A 25,650-nucleotide genomic window follows, 5' to 3' on the forward strand; every position below is an offset into this window, starting at 1 on the left:
TCCTAACCCGATTCCCGTACACTGTTAAACCAAAAAAAGCCATTTCGTGACTTTGTTTGTTTGTTTAACTTGGGCCTTTTGCCCCATAGGAAATAGCAAGGCTGCGCCTGCTAAAAAGCAGGTACAGCACAACCACTCCCGGCGCTGGCAGAAGTGGCTGAAAGGGGATAGGGAGCAGCCTAACTGGCGGCTCCTCCCCCCGGCCTGCCCCCGGCCCGCCCTCTGCGCCGGCGTGGCCTCTCCACACCGTTGCCAGCGCTACGGAGAGGCTGCACCAGCAGAGGGGGGAGGCACGGTTCTGCAGCCCTCGGCTACCACCAAGACTGGCCTCGCTGCCAGCATGAATGCGTGTAATCGCGTGTTTACATGCATTTACACCGGCAGCCACATCACACCGCCTCCAAAGAAGTTTCAGCCCCATTCTCAGGAATAGGCTGTAAGGCTGCAATCCTGAGGGAGGGAGCTCCTTAGAAGCCAGCATGACCCCACGCCTGCGTAAGTGCACATTTAACCGGCCCCAGGATGTCACCCCACTGCATGGGGCTTGGGTGCTAGTGCGGCCTCCCACCAGTGTTCTCCCAGTATGTTTCCCCATGCTGGCGTCCTGGGAGGTGTTCCCAAGGGCAGAGCTGCTTTTAGGCAGCTTCCTAACCCCTTTCGTGCCAGGAACGCTGCCTTTGCCCTTATTGCAAGTTACAACACCTTTTTAGGTTGTGTAGGCCGTGGCACAGAGTGTTAAGCTGCAGTACTGCAGTCAAAAGCTTTGCTCACAATCTGAGTTCGATCCCGACGGAAGTCGGTTTCAGGTAGCCGGCCCAAGGTTGACTCAGCCTTCCATCCTTCCGAGGTCGGTAAATGAGTACCCAGCTTGCTGGGGGTAAAGGGAAGTGACTGGGGAAGGCACTGGCAAACCACCCCGCAAACAAAGTCTGCCTTGGAAATGTCGGGATGTGACGTCACCCCATGGGTCAGGAATGACCCGGTGCTTGCACAAGGGACCTTTAACTTTAGGCCCGTGGAACGCTATGGAGCAGTTCCATAGGGCTCACAAGTAAGGGCAGCTTTTTGGCTTCAGCGGGGGGTGGGGGGCTGGATCCTGTTTTGGAAGCGAGCTGTGCCGCCTCCGGCCGCCTCCTAACCCCCCCCCCCAAGGATTGGGCTGCCCCACTGCAATCCTAAACAGAGTTACACCCTTCTAAACCCATTCAAAGTACTTGTAAAGTAGTGAATCTGTCTAGAACTGCACTGTAAATAGTTCCAATAGTAGGATACAACTGTGAGGTATAAAGCTTTTATACATGCTGCTACATCAGCATAATTCCCGAGTATGTCTAAAACACTGACATAATGCCATTATTTGCACCATTGTAATAAATTAATGCTCTAGCAAGATTTTTAAACTGTAGTTAATATTAACAACGTTATGCTGTTTCATGATTTTATCATGTTTACTTCATAAGCTGCCTCAAGCCATTTCTTTAGAGAGGCGGTATATAATTTTCTAAATAAATGACTTAATCCTTGATCAAGAGAAGGCACATTTTACCATTTGAATAAATGAAGTGCCGCAAGTCTACCTTTCTTACTCATGGCAGATTACAAAATTTTAAAACAATGTAACAGGAACAGTACAAGACATACAGTAAAGAATGCAATAAGACTGGATTATAAAATTTAAAAACAACAACTCAATAACCATGCAAACACGCAAGATCAACAACTGCCCATACACAGGTCGTCTCTGTCGTGGCCCCACTTCATGAAATAGCCTGCCTGAGGACGTCAGGAAGGTTCCCGTGTTTCTGTCCCACCACATACTATGTAAGACTGGATTATCCAGGATGGCATTCTTATAAAGGTAACAGGGCTGTATTACAAAGGAATGGCTCAGGAAGGAACTTTTATACAGGGAACAAGACTGTGGAGTATATGCCAGTGTATAATATGTATTGTTCGTTTACTCTATGTATTATCCTGCTCTCACTGGACTATTTTCTACTTGCATAATACAGCTAATACTTCATGCTTTCTTTCAGATTTCTGCAATTCAGTCCTATGACACTGCTTATTATATGTCTCATCCTACTGATTACATGGACTTGCAGTTTATACTGTATAATCCAGCTTGAGTCTCACTGAGAAAGGCAAACTATCAATGAAGTAAACAAATAAATAAAAACAGCATAAGACTTAGCAAATCATAAGCAATACGAAAGAAGGCAAGGCTAAATGACAGTGGTGCAGTCGGAAAATGCAGACCGTTCCACCAAGTGGGAGCCACAGCAGAGAATGCTTTGAGTATGGCAGCTGCAGATCTTACTGCAGGATGGGAATTTCAGAAGACTTTGCTCCAAGGACTTCAACTGTCACAATGGAGCATATCAGGAGCATATCCTTTAGATATGTAAATACTAGGCCAAGAAGAACTTTGTATGTGATAGCCAATACCTTCAACTGAACCCAAAACCAATGCAGCAACTAAAGAACAGGAATAATACGTATAATCTGCCTAGTTCTTGAAAGTAAATGAGCTGTGGTATTCTAGACCAACTGGGATTTCTGGGTTGTCTTCAAAGGCAGACAAGTGTAGAGTGCATTACAATACTATAGCCTCAAGGTTACCATGGTGTGGCTGCAAGTGGCCAGACCAGCAGAGTCAAGCCATCATCTAGGATAAATGAATATGGAAGAATATGAATATAAATGAATACAAATTCCTCACCCCCCAAGTTTGTATACCCTTAACTTGTCTAACTGACTTCAGTGAGAGCATACCATGCCTCTCTCAGGTTTGCACCCTTGTATGTGAGCTTATATCCTTATCTTTTGTTGCTGAATTGAAATGATCAATTGAGAAAAAGCCTAATAAAGGGCACAAGACAAGTTTTAAGTGCCACAGCACTTCCTGTGCTTTGTGTAGGATATTTTTTTTAGAGTGTTTTGTTTTAACCTTGAAATTGTGGTCTGTCCCAGAAGGAAAGGACATTGCCCTTATGGCTTGCCAGCTGGAGTATGCCAGGATTTATACCTTTCTAATTCATCATTGAATATAATTCACAGTGGGTAGCCATGTTAGTCTGTCTGCAGTAGTAGAAAAGAGCAAGAGTCTAGTAGCACCTTAAAGACTAACAAAAATATTTTCTGGCAGGGTATAAGCTTTCGTGAGCCACAGCTCACTTCTTTAGATACAGCTAGAATGTGAATCCATCTGTCTTTAAGTAGAGGAGAGTGAATTCAGACAAGCATTAGTATGTAAATGTTAACAGTATGTAAATGTGAATAGCAGGCGTGATGGGATTAGTCCATGTTCCTGTTAAGTAGTTTATAATCATGGGTGAGAAGTTGTTTTAGGTTAGCCGGCTGTCTGTAAGCAAGAAAGGGACGCCCCCCCCCCAGTGCTTCAGCGAGGGAAGTGTCACAATCCAGCATTGGTTGTAGGTCCTTAATAATACGTTGGACTGGTTTTAGTTGGGAGCTATAAGTGACAACCAGAGGTGTTCTGTTGTCATTCTCTCTGGGCTTATCTTGTAGTAAGTTGTGCCTGGGTATCATTCTGTTCATCATTGAATAGTAACGGCAAGTTCTCTATTGCCTCAGAGTTGTTCTATTCCTCCCAAACAAATAAAGAATATTACTGCAGGATGATCTCTATTGAATTAAGGGGGGGTAACAGATAAGGGACACTATAATCTTCTTCACGATCAAATCTAACATGTGACTGTATGCACAACGCTCTACTGACATTTAATTATTCTCTGCTAAGTAATTTGAGAAAACACAATGTAATCATAAAAGTCGTTAATGAGATCCACGTGATTCTGATTAAAGAAGGAGTGTGCATATAAAAATTATAGTTAATTGTACTAGTTTCCACAGAAAAATTAGCATGGTACTACTGAAAGGTCAATATTAATGCATTATTCAGTAGGACAAGTGTTCAGCAACGTCTGGTCATGGAACTTCTGGGGGAAACTGACTTGATGGGCAGGAGAAGTTACTATGAGCAGTATTTCCTATGCATTCCCCCTTTTAAGCTTTGGGATATATTAATCAATTGAAGCTGAGACTTCAATAGCTCTTGTATTGGGGGGGGGGTCTTCATAATCACAATACAACTTTATATGATATTAAATACATTGCATTGATACAGCACCTTTCTTCAGCAACAAAGCATCTAGAACTGTTTAGCATTGGTGAAATTTGCTGATTTTTGTCCATATTGTAATACTGACACTCAGGGAATGCTCAGATGTAATATTATTAGAGGATAAAGGACTGGGCCCCAAAATCAAGCATTCCCTCTTTCAAATCTCTCCCCTTCCATGCACCAATTGCCTGTGCACTTGTCTGGCTGGATTCAGTGTTACATCTGGCCACTGCAAACCTGGGTTAAAATTAGACCACTTACAATCAATGCATAAGAAAACAAAAATTATTTAGAAATAGCAACCATTTTATAATGGTTTCATCCTTACTTACTATGAAAGCTATACATCTAATGAAAGAGTTTCTGGTCCACAGAAACTTATGTCACAATACATTGGTTAGTCCTTAAAGTGTTGCAATTTTGTTGTTGCTATTAGGGAAAAATTCTAAAAGTGCACATGGCTGTTCAAGTGAGATATGTGTTAATATAACAGATGCTACTACCACCTTGGCCTACTAACTGATAGCTTTTCTAATTCTTGTCTCTGTTGGTGTTTTTTTGCAGGTATCGTATTTTACACCAATTATGAGTTTTGTAATAAAAGGTGTGTGAACAACAAATCTTTTGATGTTTTGGGATTTTGAGTGATTGTTTTTGACTGTCTGTGACTTTACGGTTTGTAAACCACTTTGAGTCCTGTGTTCCAGAACAAAAATGGCATACAAATATGCTAATATATAACAGGAAATATGACATTTTTCTTTAAAAAAAACATTCCCCTGAAAGAAAAAGCTGTTATAAAATTTGTTCAAGAGCATCTCATAGTGGCTACACATAGGGTTGCCAGCTCCAGGTTGGGAAATGCCTGGAGATTTTTCAGGGTGGAGCCTGAGGAGGGTGGGGTTTGGGGAGGGAGGGAATTCAATGGGGTATAATGCCAAAGAGTCTACCTTCCAAAGTGGCCATTGTCTCCAGATGAACTGATCTCAGTTGTAATAACGTGAGATCTCCAGCCACCACCTGAATGTTAGCAACCTTAGCTACACATCAAACTGACCCTTTCCACATAAAATGATTGCTCCTTTCTCTTCAGTGCAGAAGAATGCGCCACAAATACAATCAGGACATATGCATAAAGTAGCATATACTCATTCAGCATGTCATGTGACTGCTTGACCCCCCCCCCCAGTGGGTCCTGGAATGTGTATATTGTTAAGACTATAAGAAACATTTAATTAACCCGAAATAAAATAAGTTTTCCCCTGCTGACCCTCAGTTCAAAAAAAAAAGTTGATGATTTGTATTTTTGTCAATTGGCTTTAAACTTCGATTTACTGTTTTAAAACATGTACCATGTCTTAACTTAGAACTGCTCAATGATATTAATATATCTTCAGCACAGCAAATCATGGTGCCATGAATCCTAATCCTAATGCCATAAAGCATACAAAGCATAGTTATTAAATGGCTCATCCATGTTAACGCTAAATATCCCAAGAACCCTCAAAAATTGTGTACATGACAATTTTTAAAAAAATAAGCATTGCATAAATGTCACCCCTTTTCATTAGTTTTGGTTAAAACTCCACGTCTGCTCACCAGCCAGAGGGCTTATGAGATATTTCAGTAATATCCAGGAAATCAATCTTACATGAAACTGAAGGAAAACATCTAATGTCATTGAACAATAAATGTCCGTTCTGTCAGTGGCTTACCTTTGAGCAGAGGCCTTAGGATGTTTCTCTTCCAGCTTCCTCACCAGTGCCACTGTCAGCAGCCTGTTCTCCCCTGAGGCGCCTTCAGGCATTAAATGGGCGTCCAAAGGTCCTGGAAGTTGTTTCTCACTGCCGTGGCTGACATTTTTTTGTAGAACCTAGGAAATGAAGAATGAGGGTGTAATTAATACATTTGTTCATTATAGTAATACTTATTTGGAATAAGGGTCTTTCAGTAGCTGTAGAATGTTAATGTCATCTTATCTCATAGGGAAGGAATTGTTTTGTAAAGACAAACCATATCTTTGCTCACTATGATTCTCTTTCTGAATAAACAACAACACGTATCTAATCGATATCCAGTTTAATGTTGGTGGTTAAACAAATGTTTTCAAACTGTGTAGAATTAACAGTATCTCCTTTCAAAATATTTCCTCTTAGGGGGGGAAAAACTGACTCTGACCTGCCTCTGGCTTGGTACTGTGACCTCTTCTGTTGAGTTAATGTCTGTCTCTCGATGAACCGCAGACTGGGCCCCATGGTGTGTATGGTATTCCATCTGGGTCACCTCCTCTCTTACATTTAGCTCCTCTAGGTAGGTCAATACAAACTCAGGGTAAGCCTGTAGGAAAAGACAAAGCCAGACAAGTAACACCAGGCTGTAAGCAACAGAAGAAAAAAAATCTATACAGTGGGAACCATGGGACAAAAAGTTGATACTAGGCAATGTCATAAGAAGTCACGTTACATGTGCATAGCTTTGTATTTCCTAAACCTTTCCTCACTGAGAGGGATGTAAAAAAAATCAGGTGCTCTACAACAGATATTCAGTAAACATGAAATGCTTACAAGCTATACAAGCTATACTTTACAACTGCTAAAACACCATTATATTTTTATTAAAGCCTTTGTTACTTTAGGCAACATTCCATACTCCATAATAATTAAAAACAGAAAGGAACATACAAAGGTCCAATCCTTTATCCTTTTACACCCAAATTCTCCTCCTTATTCAATGCATGGTTTTAACACTGCGTTTTCATCCTCAGTCACCCTTCCACTTTCCCAATACTGGATCATTCTTTCCTTTATGCCATCTCCTTGCTTAGATATCATTTTCTACCCTACTTTTCTTTGGTTGGATCAAAGCTTCTACAATAGGGGTGTGCAAAAAGAAAATCCAGTGAAATTCGGGTTCGGGTTTATTGGACCTGATTTTTTTGGGAAACCTGAACTAAGCTGAATTCCCATACCAGTAAATATGGGGATTCGGTTTATTTTCGGGTTTCCTGAAAAAAATTGGCCCTGGGGGCATTTTTTGAGGTAGAGCCCCCCAAACTTGCAGGGCAGCTTTCAGGGACTCTCTTTGCAAGAACCCCCAAGTTTGGTGAAGATTGGGTCAGGGGAGGTTCTGAAGTTATGGGGTCTTGAAGAGGTTGCCCCCTCCTGCCTCCATACACAAACAGGAATGTAAGAGTCAGATTCTCTGGTCATTCACTAATCAGCTAATGCTTGTCTATGGAGGGGTGACCTCTCCAGAGCCCATAACACCGGACCCCTTTGTCAGATGAGAAAAGGAACTCTAAATCTCAAAAGTGTATATTTTGAAAATCTTGTTGATCTTTGAGGTGCTACTGGACTCAAAATCTTGCATTTCTGTTATGTAAGTAGAATTAAGCCATTACTTTACCCTGGTGACGTTGGCAATACAATAAAAAGTGAACCCACACACACATATCAAAGTAGGTATAAATAATAATTTATGACATTTGATGACAAAGGATGGTTTGTTTTGCATAGAAACAAAATGTGAGGTTTAAGGAGCGTGAACAACAGATTTCAAATATAGTTATTCTGAAATTGTGTGTGTTTGTTAAGTGCCATCAAGTCACTTCTGTCTTATGGCGACCCTATGAATTAATGACCTCCAAAACTTCGTATCATTAACAGCCTTGCTCAGCTCTTGCAGACTGAAGGTTGTGGCTTCCTTGATTGAGTCAATCCATCTCATGTTGGGACTTCCTCTTTTCCTGCTGCCTTCAACTTTTCCTAGGATTATTGTCTTTTCCAGTGAGTTTTGTCTTCTCATAATGTGACCAAAGTATGATAGCCTCAGTTTAGTCATTTTAGCTTCTAGGGAGAGTTCCGTCTAGAACCCACCAACTTGTCTTTTTGGCAGACCACGATATCCATAACACTGTCCTCCAATACCACATTGCAAACGGATCAACTTTCTTCCTGTCAGCTTTCTTCATTGTCCAGCTTTCACACCCATACATAGTAATGGGGAATACTATAGCATGAATTAACTTGATCTTGGTCACCAGCGATGCATCCTTACACATAAGAATCTTTTCTAGCCCTTCCCAGTCTCAATCTCCTCCTGCAGTCAAAGGGAGATCCTTGATGATGGAGTCAAAAAACAGAAAATATTCTGAGAATAGCAGATGTTAATTCCCAACGAAGTGGGATTTTCTTTCATTCTGAATGTTCTGCCCCATAACATTATGCCTAATTAGGATATTTAATCTTATGTCTGCTTATCTATAAAGTATGTTGGCCGATCTATAAAGTAAATGTGATGAGTCATATAAAGTATATTTTCCACCCTCTCATTAAAGTTTACTAACCAATAACGATCAATTTATTTGCATGAGTTGAATTGAAATGGAAATGGTATTGTGGAAAAAGACACTTTTGAGGGAGGGGAATTGGGCAGCACCCACCCATATAGATAGTTCATGCTTCAAGTTTAATCAAACTACGTGGTGGCATATACAATTGATATAAGAGGTAGCCTGCTGGATCAAACCAGCTGTCCATCTAGCCTTGCATCCTGTTTCCAGCCAGTTGCCATGGAGGGCCAGTGAACAGGCCACAGAGGCTCAGGCCCTCCCCTGATGTTGCCTCCTAGCACTGGTATTCAGAGGTTTACTGCCTCTGGGTGCAGACTAGCGAATGGCACTCTGCAGATAAATAACTCGCCTAGCAAAAATTTCCAACTGGATTGAATTCTTTTGTGACTTTTTTTGACAGGGTGAGCAAATTTTAAAACTATTCCAGTCAATTGGTATAGCAGGGAACTATACGAATATTAATATGTGTATACTGTCACACTAGTTTTTGTAGTTCTTAAAAGACAAAAATTCTGGGTGGTACAGGACTGGAGTCCAATAAAGATTTACGTTCATTGCATGGGTTGTATGTCTTCTAGCACCTCACATGGCACTTTGCCACCACAGATCAACTTAATCTAGACAGAACCTATGACGCAAGTGCAGTGCAGGAACGAAATGCATACGTATTCTGTATGCCAAGGCGTTAAGTCCAGCAAGGGAATCCAGCTACAAACAACACATCAAAATGCTTTTATCACTCTGTGTGTGTGAGAGAGACAGAGAGGGGGGGAGGGAGGGAGGGAGGGAGAGAGAGAGAGAGAGAGAGAGAGAGAGAGAGAGAGAGAGAGAGAGAGAGAGAACATGATTCCTTCATTAGAACATGTTCCAGAACCATTTGCCTATTTTACAAAGAGGTAACATCAAAAATGAAACTAGTCCCAAGGACAATTAGTGTACTCCAAACATATGTAAAGTAGGTATCTCAAGATAAAGTGCCAACTTAGAGTACAGCTCAAGAAAACATTTGCTCTAGGGCTGTTGAATTTAAAAAAATTCGGTATAGTTCAGATTCGGCTGAATTTGGCCCATTTAGATTCGGGATATGCCGAAGTCCGAACTCCCCCACTTCGGGTCCGTGCAATTTGGCGGGAATTCAAAGTTCGGGGGAAAAATTCGGCCGAATAAAGCCATTAAAAACACAACTGCGCCTTTCCGCAGCTCTGGGGGGGCATTTTTGGGGTTAGCGGTCCGAAAGTTTCAGTGGAGCTTCAAAGGACCCTTCTTGCCAGATCCCCCCCCAAGTTTTGTAAAGATTGGGTCAGGGGGGGCTGAGATATGGGCCCCGAAAGGGGTCCCCCCCACCCTTAATGTGCATCTCTGAGCAGAGCTTGCCGCCCACGCACAAAGCTCCCAGCCCCGACAAAAAGCTGAGAAGTTTGCAAAGCAACACAACTGCAAAGCAACACAACCCTGCAAAGCAACACAACCCTGCAAAGCAACACCTTTGCAACCGTGCAAAGCATGGAAAGGGACAGAGGCAGCTAGCTATGCATAAGGAGCAGGAGGGGGTGGAATTTCCCCTTTTGCATCGGACTCGGGACCAGGCAAATGCATTCTTTAAGTCACCATTTGAAAACCAGTTTTGAGCAAGCATCAAAATAGACCTAACCGATCTTATGAATGAGGGAAAACCTGAGGACACACTGAAGCCCCCCCCTCAAACCAGGGAGAGAGAGACTTGAGGGGGCACACACCCCCAGGCAGAACCGGCAAAAGCCCCCTTTGGCTTCCCCCCCCACCCACAGAAACTGCTCCCTCCCCACACACACACAGACTCTGCTTCCCGCCCCCCCCACACACACACAGGAGAAAAAGTATAGATTAAAGCCCCCAAAGGGGTCTTACTGTGGCTGTCTTCTGTTCCAGCAGGAGGGGCTGGGAGGAGGACTGTGTAATCCAAGACGATTCCATTTAAGCACGGGACGTTTTGCTCTGGAGATGCATACAGGATCGGGTGATCCATTCATCCCAATAGGGAAAAGGGAAAAGCCCATATCTCTGGGGGCCCTGACCCAATGTTTACAAAACTTGGGGGGTCTCTTAAGAAGGCTTGTCTGAAGCTCCGCTGAAAGTTTGTGGTCTGTACCCCCAAAAATGTGCCCCCTGCAGCCACGGAAAGAGAAAAGGGGGGAGCCGATATTTCTGCCCCCACTGAACCCATCTTTACAAAACTTGGGGGGTCTCTTAAGAAGGATCGTCTGAAGATATCCTGAAGGTTTGGGGGCTGCACCCCCAAAAAAGCACCCCCTGCAGCCACGGAAATGGAAAAGGGGGGAGGAAAAAGGAGTGGAGCCCATATCTTGGGACCCCCTGACCCAAAGTCTACAAAACTTGGGGGATCTCTTAAGAAGAAATGTCACCAAACTGCTGGAAATGTCAGGATAAAGTTGGTTCATTTCATCATGTTTGGTGGCTTTGTGATAACGCTAAAAACTTTTGGGATATGATATACAATGAGATAAGGTTAATTTTACAACAAAACATCCCTAATACTCCTGAGATGATGTTGTTAAGCATTATACCGGACCACATTATAACAACGGATTTTTTTACTCTGTGCCACCACAGCTACGAGAATGGTATATGCAGCTAAATGGAAAATGTCTGAAATACCGGACAGAACTGATTAGATTCATAAAATGTTTGAACTAGCAGAAATGGCAAAACTGACTGGGTTAATAAATCAAAAAGATAATGATGAATTTGTTAAGGAGTGGGAGGCGTGGATTGTTTATTGCAAAAATGAACTTAATGTGCAAAATGTTAAAGGTTATAACTTAGACTAGGTTAATTTTCTTGTTTCTATTTTTCTTTCTTTTTTAATAACTAGAAGGTTTTACAAAAAAAAATTTTTTATAAAGATTTAGAAAATAATTGCTAAGAGGATTACGAAGATAAGTTAGAGATAGAAGAAGGAAGAGGGGAAGTCAAAGTAGGGGAAGATAATTGTTATATATATGTTAGTCTTAATTGAGAATTAGAAAAGATTGAAAGGTAATGTCAATTGATTGTATTGAATGTATGAAAAAACAATAAAAAAATTTATAAAAAAAGAAGAAGGCTCATCTAAAGCTCTGCTGAAAGTTTGGGGTCTATACCCCCAAAAATGCGCCCCCTGCAGCCACGGAAAGAGAAAAGGGGGAGCCCATATCTCGGGACCCCCTAACCCAATGTTTACAAAACTTGGTGGGTCTCTTAAGAAGGCTTGTCTGAAGCTCCACTGAAAGTTTGGGGTCTGTACCCCCAAAAATGCGCCCCCTGCAGCCACGGAAAGGAGCGAATGTGCACAAGCACCCCACACACACACACGAGGATTTCTTTCTCTCTCCCCGGCCCGGCCGCCCATCAGCTGATTCCTCCAGTACTCAATCCTGACTGATTGGCCAGAAGAAGACCCAGCTTGGCCACCAATTGGCCGGGGGAGGAGAATGCTGCTTACTGACGGTTATGCTGCTTACTGACAGCCCCGAATTTGCCGGATTTATTCGTGAACTCCCGAACTCGCTGAATTCGGCTCCCCTGGTTTCCTGCCATTTTTTAGTTCGGTTCATCCCGAACTAAAAACCGCTGAATCAGGGGAAATCCGGCTGTTTTTCGGTTCGGGCCGAACCGAATCGACAGCCCTAATTTGCTCATTGCACTTTCACCTATAAACAATAGGACCCTTTTTTCATACTGTTTTAAACATGATACACATGAGCACAGTATCTTGTACTCTCTCTCTCTCTCTCTCTCTCTCTCTCTCACACACACACACACACACACACACACACACACACACACATGCACAAACTTAAGGGAAACTAACACAGGTGATTGCTGCCATTGCCCACATCATCTCTGCTCAGCTACTGGATGGTCCAGATATCCTTCGCAGCTGCATTCTGATCCTCACTGGTGAAAATCTGACCTGATGGCACTGGTGGGCAAAACTTGTCAGAGCCAACTTCAGCCTGAAAACCTCTGGCCATGATGATCCATGTTCTGATCATATCCAGGTTAGATTATTGTCATGCACTCTCTGTGGGGCTGCCTTTGAAAACTGTTAGGAAACTTCTAGAATTTGGCTGGCAGGCCTTTATAAAGGGGTTGGATAAAGGGATCATATCATCCCTGGGTTAAAATATCTACACTGGCTGCCTATCTGGGTAAAATTCAAGGTCCTAAATGACTTGGGGGCAGGGTCCTTGAAGGACCACTCTCCCTCATTTGTCCATCCTGCCCACTGAGATTCTTTTGTCAGTCCCTGCTGTCTGTGCTCCTGCCTGCAGAGATAAGGCAGGTAGCGACCAGATGGAGCTTTATTGGTGGTAGCACTTTGACTGTGGGATGCCTTCCCACATTTGAGGCTCACCTGGCACCTACTTTACTTTTCATTAGTTGTCAGGGTCCCATCTTTTTGGATGTTTTATAGTCCTAGCCCAAAGACTCTTTTATCAAATATTTTAATCTACTCTATTTTATTTGCTCTTTTGCCCTGGATTACATTTGTTGGCTGTTTTTATGGGTGTTTTTATTGACTTGGATTGTTTTATTGATATGTTCTTACTGGTATAATTTATTGGTACTGTTCTAACTGTCGGTTTGGTTTTGCTTTATCATTGAGAGCTTTCTTGAGAGTGTCTGCAGAGCTGGCATACAGATTTTCTAAATAAATAAATCTGGCCAGTAGAGTTTCTCCTGAACTTTGACACCTGCCTTCCTTCTCTATCCTGCCTTCCTTCTCCATTTGCAGCATGCAGTGGCATGATCATCCTGAGCAGAAAGTAAGCAAGATAACTAACCGGATGCTCCAGAGAGTGCATTTGAAGCCTAGGCAATGCCAGTAATCACTTTGTATTTGGTTTGCATTGAGGGTTTATAATTAGGCTGTCATCAGCATTGTAGAATATAGGGGAACTATTGAGCATACATGGAATGATCAATGGAACAGTCCTATTGGGGTGAGTTTTTAAACATGACGCTGATATCAGATCTAGTCCACTTGCAGTTAGATTTTAAAAGGTAATGACATATATATATAACAAGTCCTTACATTTATAACCGCAACAACATATACGTTTCAATTAATGGTACTGATTAGAAAAAGTAGCAAAAATTGTAAAGAAATGCAAAAAGTAAAAAAAAAAAAAACAGTTGCCATTTTCAGTAAAGGTAAAAAAAACACTGTTTTAATAAAATACTTATGGGACTTTACAGCAAAACAGCAATCCAATAATGCTTTAAAACCAATGTAGGAGGGTTTTTTTGTTTTGTTTTGTTTTTGCTGTCCCTTGCATCTATATTTTTACGGTATCCATGCAAGTATCGGAAGAAGGAAATTGGATATATCAAATTAGCAGCATTCTTAAAAATATACAGTTTAAAATATCACACACCTTAGAATGGATACAGCCATCGTTTCCAAATTCCCAGTATTGATATATGTTGTTTTTATCTCTGTAAGATAAATATTTCTTAATGTATTTTAAAAACACATTTATAATACAATAATTGTAACAATTAGATTTAACAACTATTTCATTTGGGCAGCCTTATTTTTCAAATAAATCTTGTTACTTAGAGTTAGAAAAATAGTGTATTATTGTGGGTATACTGAAGCTAACCTGATTTTGTAATGTCTTTTCACCCAGTTCAAAGGAACACTATTTGTGCACCTGTGCTGGTCTATGACCGTAACAATAAACTGACTATTTGTGCACCCCCTTCAAAGACTGTCATACCAAATGTAAAAAGTATGGTTTTTAAGATATATTATGCTTCACATAATCTAGTTCCGAATGGAAACTACTGAAAGATGACTCAGAAAAGTCATTCTGGGCTGAAAGACAAATAATAAGACAAATGAGATGATTGATGAAGTTCTGTGGCTCAGTGGTAGAACATCTTCTTGGCTTGATCCTGAGTTCAATCCCTGGCATCTGCAGTTGAAAGAACCAGGTAGTGGATGATGTTAGACCTAATATCCCAGAGAGCTGCTGCCAGTTTGAATAGACCTTGAGAGACCAATGGTCTGATTCATTCATTCATACAAGTATAAATTTAAATGTTAATTTTCTACTGTTTCAGAAAATATTGAAATATTTTTTCATCTGTGTATTACAGTCCAACACATGGACACCCTAAGAAATCAGCATATCATGTGTTCAACTGAGCCATATATAACATATTTGGTAAATATAAAGTAGAATCAGTACATAGACTCATTCTAATAAGACCTGACTTAGTTATGACGCAGTACAGTGAAATAATTCTCTGTTCTTCTTCCCCTTTTGTGACAATTGCTACAACCACCTCTGATATTTTCTGCAGTGTATGATCACAGAAACAACACACTCATACTCACTATAGTATTTGAAACCTGCCACAATCTTGGAATGTCATACCATGCTCTTAAGCGATGTCCAGTTTGATCTACAGTCATGAATTTAAAAAAACTCTCTGCCAGTTATCTATTGAAACATGCTGTGCAATCTTTCTTCTGATACGATGCAGAAGTATAAAAGGCCCAATAAGCCTGAAAACTGAAACACTACAAATTTACAATCCTAGTAAGAGAGATCCCGTATCAAACTGCCAAATGCAGAATATGTTCTAAAATAGCTTTCCATTGTAAAGTAATAAAAACACACACAGCGCACTAAGAATTACAGGGAAACCAAACCAAAAAAGTTTGATTGTCAATACCCAATACTTGTCAGATAAATAGGCTGGGATCCAGTGGTAATTTCCACTAACAAAGGGAATTTCTCTCGGAGTGTGACTTTTTCACCTCCTCCCTTCTGCTACAGCCCCAAATACCTCCAGGAACAGCATGAGGGAGGAAGTCAAAGGGCTGCAGCTGGGGTGGGGGGTCATTTCCATAGATGGACAATTGGCTCAAACCCAAGTGGTCAGGTTCTGAATGTGTGTGGGGGGGGGGGGATTGAGGAATCCCAAAGGATACATTTCCCATTTTCACTCCCTACCAAAGCATGCTTTGGGTCAATAACTGAATGGCACAGCCTTCACCCAGAAATCCAACAGCAAATCCTGCATCGTTCAGACACAGTGCAGCCATTGAATAACATGCCAAGCTTAGCATGTATCTATTTATTTTAAAGGACAGGGAAAGGGTGAAATATAATAATGCTATCCGCTGAACTACAAAATATTGAAGTGCATCTTGTGATAGCATTCAGTTTATCTAAATAACTATACCTATTTTTGCTTTTTTATAAAAGTATCAATACCTTTTCTGTAGGTTTACTTTATAGCCTTCGAGAGGAATGCCATTCGGCATCACAGCTCTGATTGGATGACCAACAGCCAGACTGCTTTGTAGTATAGCTCGACTTAGAATCATACCAGCCTTTCAATGAATGGGAAAAGAGGGTTTGAATAAGTGAAAAGAACCAGAAAATTCAACAATGTGTTACAAATAGAGAGGTCATTATGCCTGGATAACCCGGGATATTAACAGTTGGAGAAACTGAAACACTATCCACAACTTAGCAGTCAATGAGCCCTGCTCAGAACCAGTGATCTTCTGTACAACAAGGGTGGTATTTTACAGTTCAGTGCAAAATAGAACAGACCCTGGATATCTTCATTTGTCCTTTTCCTCTGCATATTTCACAGTGCAACGATTTAGGGTCCATAACGTGTCACTAGCAATACTTATAACTACAGAGTTTACTTGAAATATGTATGCATGGGGAAAAAAGTTCAGTGAACTGCAAAGATTGCAACAAATCTACAGCCATTGAGTCAATTTAAAGTTTTACTCTAAATCTAAAAGGATGTTGGTTAAACATCCTTTAAGGACTTTTGTTTTTAAAATAGCAGCTTTGCAGCACGAGCACACAGCAGCAGGTGCAAGGGCAGCTATTTAATTGCTCGTTAAAATTATTTCTTTTAGGAATTACGGCCATAATTCTAAACATATTTACTTGGAATGAAGTCCCATTGAAAACAACAGGATTTATTTCTAAGCAAACATAGGTAGGACTGGGCTGCAAACCAATTGTAGTATCCATTAGGAAAAGTCAGGGCAGCTACATGACACAGTAAGTACAGATTAGATATGGTTCCTGGTCATGCTTTATTTCTGTTATGGGCCTTTATACTGAAGAAATGGTCCACCCACGTTCAGTCTTACTTATTAATGCTCCAGCAGTCCCAGAGGGCACGAGCTGGAGGATTCTTCACCAGCACTACTTTACAACAGACAGCATGGTTTGGGCATCCATTCTCGCCTTCTGTCTTCCCAGCAGCTGGACAAGCTTTGTCAGTTCTGTTCACAATCCCTTTTCCCAACACACTCTGCACTAGACAAGGGTCTTGCACAATTCTGAAAAGGGTGGGAGTGTCAAATAAGACAGTTCCTAACAGTACAGACAAAGAAGGGATGAACTCACAGAATGGTTCTAGCTGAAACCTAGCAGGGAGAGAAACTAATACACAGACTGGATTGGAAGAAGAGGGGTATCTATGACCTGAAGCTGCTCCAGTCCAAAAGAAAAACAACTCTGAATTAATTTGGACATTGTTTTCATAAGAAAGGGATGAGGGCTGACATAGTTAAAATTGACAGAACAACAGGGAGAGCCACAGCAAGTGGGGAGGTGATCTGTTCAAGCTGTTGTTGGTGGGGTTTTCTTAAGCACTGTGCTGTCTGCTGGTCATCCTATTATATGCAATGTGGACCTACCACGCTAGCCACTGGAACGATACCAACCAAAACGGCAGGAAAAAAATATGTTACAATTTCATCCCAGTAGCTATGACAGCTAATGCCACGGCAGTCATATTGCTGATAAGTTAGCTTCTACTTAAGGAGAAATTCAAGGACATCAGTAGACTCTGAAGCATCAAGTTGAAGAAGCAACAGACTCTGATGACCTGAACTATGCTTGATGGGCAGTGGCCACAAGCAACGTCTTATGTATGTTTGCCTGCTATAACATCTTCAACTCCACAGATAGAGCACAGGAGCATAAAGGGAAACAGAGAAGACTGTAAATATTTACTGGGCAAATATATTACTAGACAGAGAGGTCAAGGTACATTCAGAATGTGGACTCCTTGTAAGCCACTCTGAGTTTTTGAGGGGGGGGGGGAATCATAGATACATACCAAAACACTATTTGGAGACTTTCTCTTGGGAGTTGTCAACTACCTGATTTATCTAAATAATTGCATGGATGCAATTCAGCAATGCAATTATAGTAGAGAAATAAGGTTTCTGCATTGCATTCACCACCACCTTCTAGGCTTCGTTCTGTTAGATTCAGCCCGAGTTTTCTGCCATCGTTACTTTTGACATCTGCCAGCCTTTTTAATTCATCCAACCCCCTTGTAAACCAAGGGGCTGGAGTTCTATTTGAAGCGGGTAGAAGGGGAAAACATATCCTGATGCACCATCAAAAGTCTAAATTTTCTTTGGCTTCACCCATCTTTAACACATCAGAACTAAACTTCTTCAAATGAAACACCACTGTAAACAATATGGTGTAATACATTAATGATCACCTACGTATGTATGAATTACATCTACTTTGAACTTTTAACTCATTCTAAAGTTTGATTCCCAAAAGTTTTTAAAAAGGGGGAAAAAGAAAAAAATTATTTCATAACAAAAGCATCTGATTTCATGAATACATCTGTTTCCTCTATGATACCTTCGTGATCAGCCATATATTAGATAGAGGCCACGCAGCTGAAGCAGACATTAGATTGTGATGGTATTCTCTTCTATGAAGGGCTTTCCTCATGTTTTCCATGGTAACTGACACAAGAAGAACCATCTGGGGATCATTCTAAAAACAATAACAGAAAAAAATAATACTCTACCTTTATACTACTAAATACTACAAACAGAAAAAAACTTGCAGCATTTTTACCATGTAACATAATCCTAAAAAAAATATAATATCAACTTTGATCATGAATAAGAAAACATAGTATGTTGTTCATCATCATCATCATTCCTTCATTGGCATACAGTAGTATGTTGCTGAACCCTGCTAAGTTTTCTTCGATATCAAATGTGTATTCAGCAATCAATTAAATCTGTCATGAAAAGAACCGAAGCCTCATTGTCACCACCACAGTCATTACTAGTCTGGAAGAAAAGGAATGTGATAAAAGGGGTGATCATAAAAGAGAATGGTTGTTGGAGAAGAGAGGGAGAAACTCTAGAGAAATGCTATGTACATAAACTTCCTGAACCGACAGGTCTCACAGGCGGATCAGACCTGAGAGCAGTCTGAACTTGTAGGAATGCAAAGTCTCTTGGGAACAAATTTATTTTGTGAATCACTGTCAACTAGAATAAAATCCTACAGACAAGAGACCTTCCACAGACTATGAGAGCAATTCTAAGCATGTCTACTAAGAATCCTACTTATGTCTCTTTAATAGAGCTTACTCCAAAGAAAGTACTCTTAGGATTGTACTGTAATATTCTTCTCTCCCTCAGGATCTATATGGGGAATTACAACTACTATGATACACTACTACTCTGTACCGTGCTGCTATCAATTTTGGTAGCTTTTTTGCTGAGACTTAAATTTTTCAGTGAAATCCTCAAACGGTATACAACAGTGAACTTTGTACTTAAGACAACAAAAATCTGATACTAATGGCTGTTCAAGAAATGACTAAAGAGGATATTCAGAAAACTGCACATTGTATCGGTCAGATTCTTCTATAAGATTCTTTGCAAATGAATCAGACTTGCTGCTGATAGGTTATTTAATCTAAAAATAAAAAAAACAAAATAATACAAATACTCTGTTCCATTAAAGAACACAAATCACAATGAATGTGGGACAAGAGAAGAATACACATATAAAAGACTTAAGAGTTGAATAATATGGTGGTTAACAGTGTGAGCTAGGATGATCAAATTTCACCTCAAAAAATGTATTTGTTAGGTGGCCTTAGTCACGTGATTACCTCTGAGCATAAGTCTTCCACATATAGCATTAGGATGATACAGCTGATTTACATTATAGAGTTCTAGTAAGGAAATTATATCTGAGTTGTTTTGAACATCTGAAGATTTATATAAATGTTGCACATTAATGTTATGTGGGTTAGTTATCATTTCAGCATGGAAAATTTAAAAGGCTATCAAAGTCACAAACACAGAATACAGGCATAGCTGGCCCCAACAATGTTTGATTTGCTCTTACCTGTTAGCCAGCTGCAGCAATACTTACATGGGAATCCCCATAGTTTTCGTACAATGGAAACTAACGTGCTATTAATCCTTCACTAAAGGCCGAGGGCTTAAAGCAACACACATACTTGCCCTCTCCATTCTAAGTTGCTGTGAGAGGCTACTCAACTGGGTGGAAGATTGTTATAGATGGAATGAGAGAGAGATTGATCATTATGTTGTGCATAACACCTGCTGAAAGTCCCCATGTCATCTTAGCAATGCCACTGGCTTTAATCTTATCACATTTGATTGTGTGGTGCAGTAGGGAGAAAATACTGGCCCCTTTGTATTCATTTGAGGTTGGCACCCAGCACTAATACCATGCTGTTCCTTAAGAGATATAATGCTGGATATTATCTAAAACCACCAGATAAAGAAAGAACAGCACAACCAGTTTTAGATGATATTATAGATCTCACAGAGTGTGGAGCAATGGAGGAAGTGATATAAGGAATAATGGTATTAACCTTACTTTCTTTATATTTGGTGGTTCAGTCACACGCATCCTATAATGTTGCACTGGTAAGATTAGGCAAACTGTGTGCTGTAAGTTAAGGTGTTCTGCCTTACTCAGTATTCATACGCTATTGATTAACATACTTAATGTTTAAGTGGTACAATATCAGACGATAACTAACTATTCTTTGAACTTTAATGATTGGCATAGTTAATCACAAAAGTTGCAGAACAAAAAAAAAAACTTTTTTCACCCACTACTTTTATAATATTGCCTCCCATAGCATACACAACTGCACCTCAAAAAACACCCCCCATTTTATTACTTTTATAATAATTGCTAATAATTGCTAGAGTTTGCCTATTCTGAGCGAGGGCAAAGCATCCTGAATTGGTTCTCTTTGCGCTCGGTGACATCAGCACATCACCAAATCTGATTGGCTACATAGGATTATACCATCATTCCATGAACTTGTAATGTCCAACATGCTAGGATTGCCCATGTGACTGATCAAGAAAGAATACACAACAATAACAATAACAGCAGAAAGGGATAAAATAGTAGTCAACAGGATTTTTAAAAAGTGAACAGCCTCACATCCAGTAAACAATCTTAAAATATTTTTCTGGCCCATTCTCACTAAAAATAGGTGAACAAATTATAAGCTTTCTGACAGAAATGCATACAAGTTATAAGCTTTTTGACAGAAATGCAAATTCTAGAACAATTTTTGAAAAAAAATCATAATCCATCTCTTACATTTCATGTTTGTCTAGAGACTTTACATTGTTTCCCAAATGTATTAAATAAACAAAAAGGATTACAGAGGAAATATTATTAGCCTGGACGCTGGCGCGGGGCCCCCCAATGCTGGCGCAGTCCCTTCCTGGCTTCCTGAGGACTTTCATCCTCAGAAGTCAGGAATTCGCTGTAAGTAGCTCTTCTCGATACCTGGTATGGTTCAAGATGGTTCATATTTTCCTTTGGCATTCAGAAGGGAAAGTTTTCCACAATATTCTCTCAGCATTTCAGGGAAGTATTCCATTATCATTTGTTTTATATCCTACCTTCTCCTCCTCAAAAACGGTATGGGGGTCAAGTTAACATATGTACTTTATATAGAGAATTATGTCACAAGCATGCACTCTAACCTTCTGATCCTTGAGGAAGATATAACATTTCAGTGTGTGTTATATCTTTCATGAAGATAGGTATAAGGTCAGCAGAGGATTATGCTTGAAATGCAAAAGGTTGTCCTGAGCATGTTCATTAAGTTGCATGCCAAGGTTACCTTAATTGTTTCATTGCAATTTATTTTATATTTCACATGCATGCACATTCACCCTGTCAAAAAATGATATGCAGCATGACCCGGTAATCAAACTAGAAATAGAGAACTGTGCTATAAAGATTATACCAAATTCCATTCTAGGGTTGCCAAATCTAGGTTTGGGAAAACCTGGAGATTTGAGGGTGAACCCTGGGAGAGTGTGGCTTAGGAAGAGTGGGGACCTTGGTGAGGTATAATGCTATGCACACCAACTTCCAAAGTAGCCATTTTCTCCAGGAGAAGTTGAATAAATATTTCAAACAAACAAACGAACGAACGAACGAACGAACGAACGAACGAACGAATGAATGAATGAATGATTTATGTGGTCTGGAGATCAGCTATAATTCCTGAAGATCTCCAGCCCCCGCCTGGAGCCCGGCAACCCTATTTGTGACAGGCCTGTTCTACCTACTGAGGGGACCCACACAGCTTCCTGTGATTTTGGGGGACCAGATTTGTTTTAAACTATAAACTTTCCCCTAGATGTCCTTAACATAGCACGTGTATAGGAATGGGTTCACTGCTATGAGGTAAGTTTTGTGGTGCCAAAGTAGAATACAGAGATCACTGAGGCAGGGTTAGTACATTCACAACAAAGATGGTTTATTTATTTCAAGGAACAGATCAGCAGCACAGGTCTCCAGGCAGACAAAGGAGAAACCTGGCTGAGGCACATAAATCTAAATTCGTTATGGCTTCAGAGAGTAGTTATAATTTTCTTTAATGCTTCCAGGCACAAACAGGCTTTTACTGATTAGCCATTCAGTTGAATTCACTCTCACACACAGGATTCCACTCACACCAGCCTGCCCTTTCCCAAGAGTCAGACTAAATGGTGCAATGTCTGCTCATTACAAACGGGTACTGCATTCTCTCCCAGAGAAAGAGCTAAACCACTCTGCCATATTACTAGGCAGAGCTACCCTTCACCCTGTCTACTCTTGCTGAGCCAAACCTGAGCTACCACTGCTCTCTCCCTGAGGCGGGCCTGAACCGACTCCTCCTGTGCTTTCCTCCAACATTCCATCCCGCTTCTGAAAGGTGATTGGGTGCTGGAGCAGCACTCTTATAGGCTCAGCTGAGTGGCTGTTTCTTCTCTTCAGGGGCAGGAGAGCCTCCTGTCCATCACACTGGTCCATTCCAATGAGCTACTGCGTTACATACTCACTTTGAAAAGGAGTGCCGAAAGCACGGGTTAAGCAATGGCCTCCCTTTGCTCCACTGATGTAAGAATGTATTCGCAACGTAATAAATACAATTCATCACAAAACGACTTCAGCATATCATATCACAGCCTCATGTTGTGATGCAAAAAGTGCAGTAGTCTGGACTGGAGTTCACTTTTTCATGATAGAGGGAGGGGGGGTGGATTGATTTAGAATCTGTTGGCCAAAGCCATTGCTTCATGGTAAGAGTGGCCTTTGATAAACTACAAATAAACTGCATTTTTTTTAAAAAAAAGAATCTTTAGTGAAACCTGCCTTAAGCATTTATTCAAAATTCTAGCAGTGAGCAAAGCCAATGCTACCCAATATCTCTTTGATTATGATCAAAGCAAGGGCTGAATCTCCTACATTCCAAAAGCACATAACTTGCAGGGAGTCCTGTGAAACATGAGATTCCCAGGGATCAGTTTTAACCATACTCACAATGCAAAAACCGTGGCAGAAAACCATACATTGCAAAAATTCTGGCAGCTGTCCTAATCCCACAAAAGTAGGCCACAAAGTGGTTCTGTGCAATGCTATATTGATGCAATGTTTCATAGGATCACACCATAGTGAAATACCTTTGCTGGAACCTATATTTAATAGTAACTTTTATGCAAGTACACATTAAAATATACAAACATACATATGAACACACTGCTTGATATATAGAACTCACAGTGATGTTAATGATGGTTGAAAAAAATCAAATGCATAATTATAGGATGGGGGAGACTGGTCTTGTCAGTAGTACATGCAAAAGGATCTAGGAGTCTTAGGGGATTAACGCATGGGCAGAATGTTCTTGGTTCGCTCCTCCCTTATCTCACAATATTTTAATCCGAAACTGGATAGTCAAACGCATGACGCTAGTCCATCCCACTATAAGTCCGAAGCTGCTGGAGGCTCCCCGTGCGTTTGAGCCACCCATATAATGTGAGATAGTAGGGGAGTGACCGCTGTGTCATTGCCCAAGGATTGGCTGAGGGGTTATGCAATCAAAGGCCCCTTTTTTTGCTTGGGACACCAGCGTTCCGGTATACTATTGTGAAGGTGTTAAGTACCCCCCCTACAGGGCTGGTCGGGGGGGTCTGTCTGGCCTGGAGAGGGTTGGGGCTTGAGGCGCCTCTTCAGCCTCAGACCAGTCTGAGGGAGAGTCTGAGCTTTCCTCTCCCTCGGAGGCTACCGGGATGGCTCTATGCTTAGCCAGCCTGGGTCACAGCCTACTTCCTACCTGGCTACAGCTCTCCTCTGGCCTTTTATACTCTTCAGGCCAGAGAAGCTCTGCCCCTTCCACCCTCTGCCCTCCCCCCGAACTCCATAAAAGGAGCTCTCCTTCCCTGTCACCTCACTTCCCTTCCTAGCCAGCAGCGCAGCTCGCACCTGCCCCGCCCTTGCTTACCCGCAGCTCAGCTGTTTGTCGGGGCTGGGAGCTTGAACGAAAGGAGGTTAGTAGCAGGCTAGTCATGTGATTACACGCACGCCGGCGTTCTGGTAATGTAGCGAAATAAAAAAGTAGCAGTTTAGCACTGAAAAGATCGCTAGAAAACAGGGATTGCTTAACCCTTTTTTTGTGCTTAATTTGCGCCTAAGGTGGGTCCGATGCGCAGCCCTTGGACGGTCATGCGTTTAGACCACAGGAATTCGCTACTTTTAAGGCACAAAGGCGAGACAAATTGGCCATATGTTAAACCCCTTAGTTGACCATACAGTGAACATGAGTTAGCAATGTGATGCGGTAGGTAACACAGCAAATGCAATTTTGGGCTGCATCAACAGAAGTATACTGTCCAGATCAAGAAAAGTGATGGTATCATGATTAGACCTAACCTGGAGTACTGTGTTCAGTTTGGGGCACCACAATTTAAGAAGGATGCAGACAAGCTGGAACATGTCCCAAGGGGGGCAACAAAAATGGTGAAGGATCTGGAGACCAAGTCTTATGAGGAAAGGCTGAAGGAGCTGGTCATGTTTAACCAGAACCAACGGGTTAAAATTAAATCAAAAGAGTTTCCGTTTAAACATTAGAAAGAACTTTCTAACAGTTAGAGAGGTTCCTCAGTGGAACAGGCTTCCTCGGGAGGTAGTGAGCGCTCCTTCCCTGGAGGTTTTTAAGCAGAAGCTAGATAGGCATCTGACAGCAATGCTGATTCTGTGAACTTAGGCAGATCATGAGAGGGAGGGCAGGAAGAGTTGCATCAGTATTTGGCTTTCATGGCCCTTTCTTACTTGCCCAGAGAAATGCCGATGGACACTTTGGGGTCAGGAAGGAATTTTCCTCCAAGCCTGATTGGTAGGCTTGCCAGGTCTCATAGCACCACCGGCGGGAGCTTTGTGAGGCTGTGGCCGAGGTGCGCGATGTGCACATGCGCAACATGCCTACGTCACTTCAAGGGTTTATTTGGAAGCGACACAGATGCTCTAGTGATCTTGGCCGAAACTCTATGGTTTCCATGTTTCCATAGAGTTTTAGCTGAGGTTGCCAGAGTGTCCGCGTCACTTCCGGGTAAACCCAAACCGCGCACATGCACACAGTGCCCACCGGCCCTCAGCTGGTCACCGGGCCACCCAGTGGATTGGCGGGATTTTACCCACCACCACCGGGCACTTGGCAACCCTACTGATTGGCCAGGTATCCTGGAGGTTTTTTGCCTTCCTCTGGGCATAGAGCAGGGGTCACTGGGGGAGTGGGGGGGGGAGGTAATTGTTAATTTCCTGCGTTGTACAGGGGATTGGACTAGATAACCCTTGAAGTTCCTTCTAGTTCTATGTTTCTATGTTTTTTAATGTACAGGTGCACATCATAGTATTAAACATTATTTAACCTTGTTCTTCCTCCAATAAAATAATGTTAAAACATGTGCTCTGAAATGTAAATTTTCGTCTGCTATTGTTAAGAAACT

General features: G+C 41.4%; 1 protein-coding gene across 1 annotated transcript in view; it reads right to left on the bottom strand.

Annotated features, from left to right (window-relative positions):
• Positions 1-25,650, bottom strand: part of DCDC1 (doublecortin domain containing 1) — a 336,080-nt gene that overhangs the window by 125,448 nt on the left and 184,982 nt on the right. Inside the window, exons 14-18 of the mRNA XM_056851932.1 lie at positions 18,203-18,340; positions 15,773-15,891; positions 13,919-13,979; positions 6,350-6,484; positions 5,863-6,020 (exon numbers count right to left, since the gene is read on the bottom strand). Of these exons, the coding sequence (XP_056707910.1) occupies positions 5,863-6,020; positions 6,350-6,484; positions 13,919-13,979; positions 15,773-15,891; positions 18,203-18,340 (611 nt within the window). The remainder of the gene's footprint in view (positions 1-5,862; positions 6,021-6,349; positions 6,485-13,918; positions 13,980-15,772; positions 15,892-18,202; positions 18,341-25,650) is intronic.

This window comes from Euleptes europaea, chromosome 6, assembly GCF_029931775.1.
Source record: "Euleptes europaea isolate rEulEur1 chromosome 6, rEulEur1.hap1, whole genome shotgun sequence".
NCBI classification, from domain to species: Eukaryota; Metazoa; Chordata; class Lepidosauria; order Squamata; family Sphaerodactylidae; genus Euleptes; species Euleptes europaea.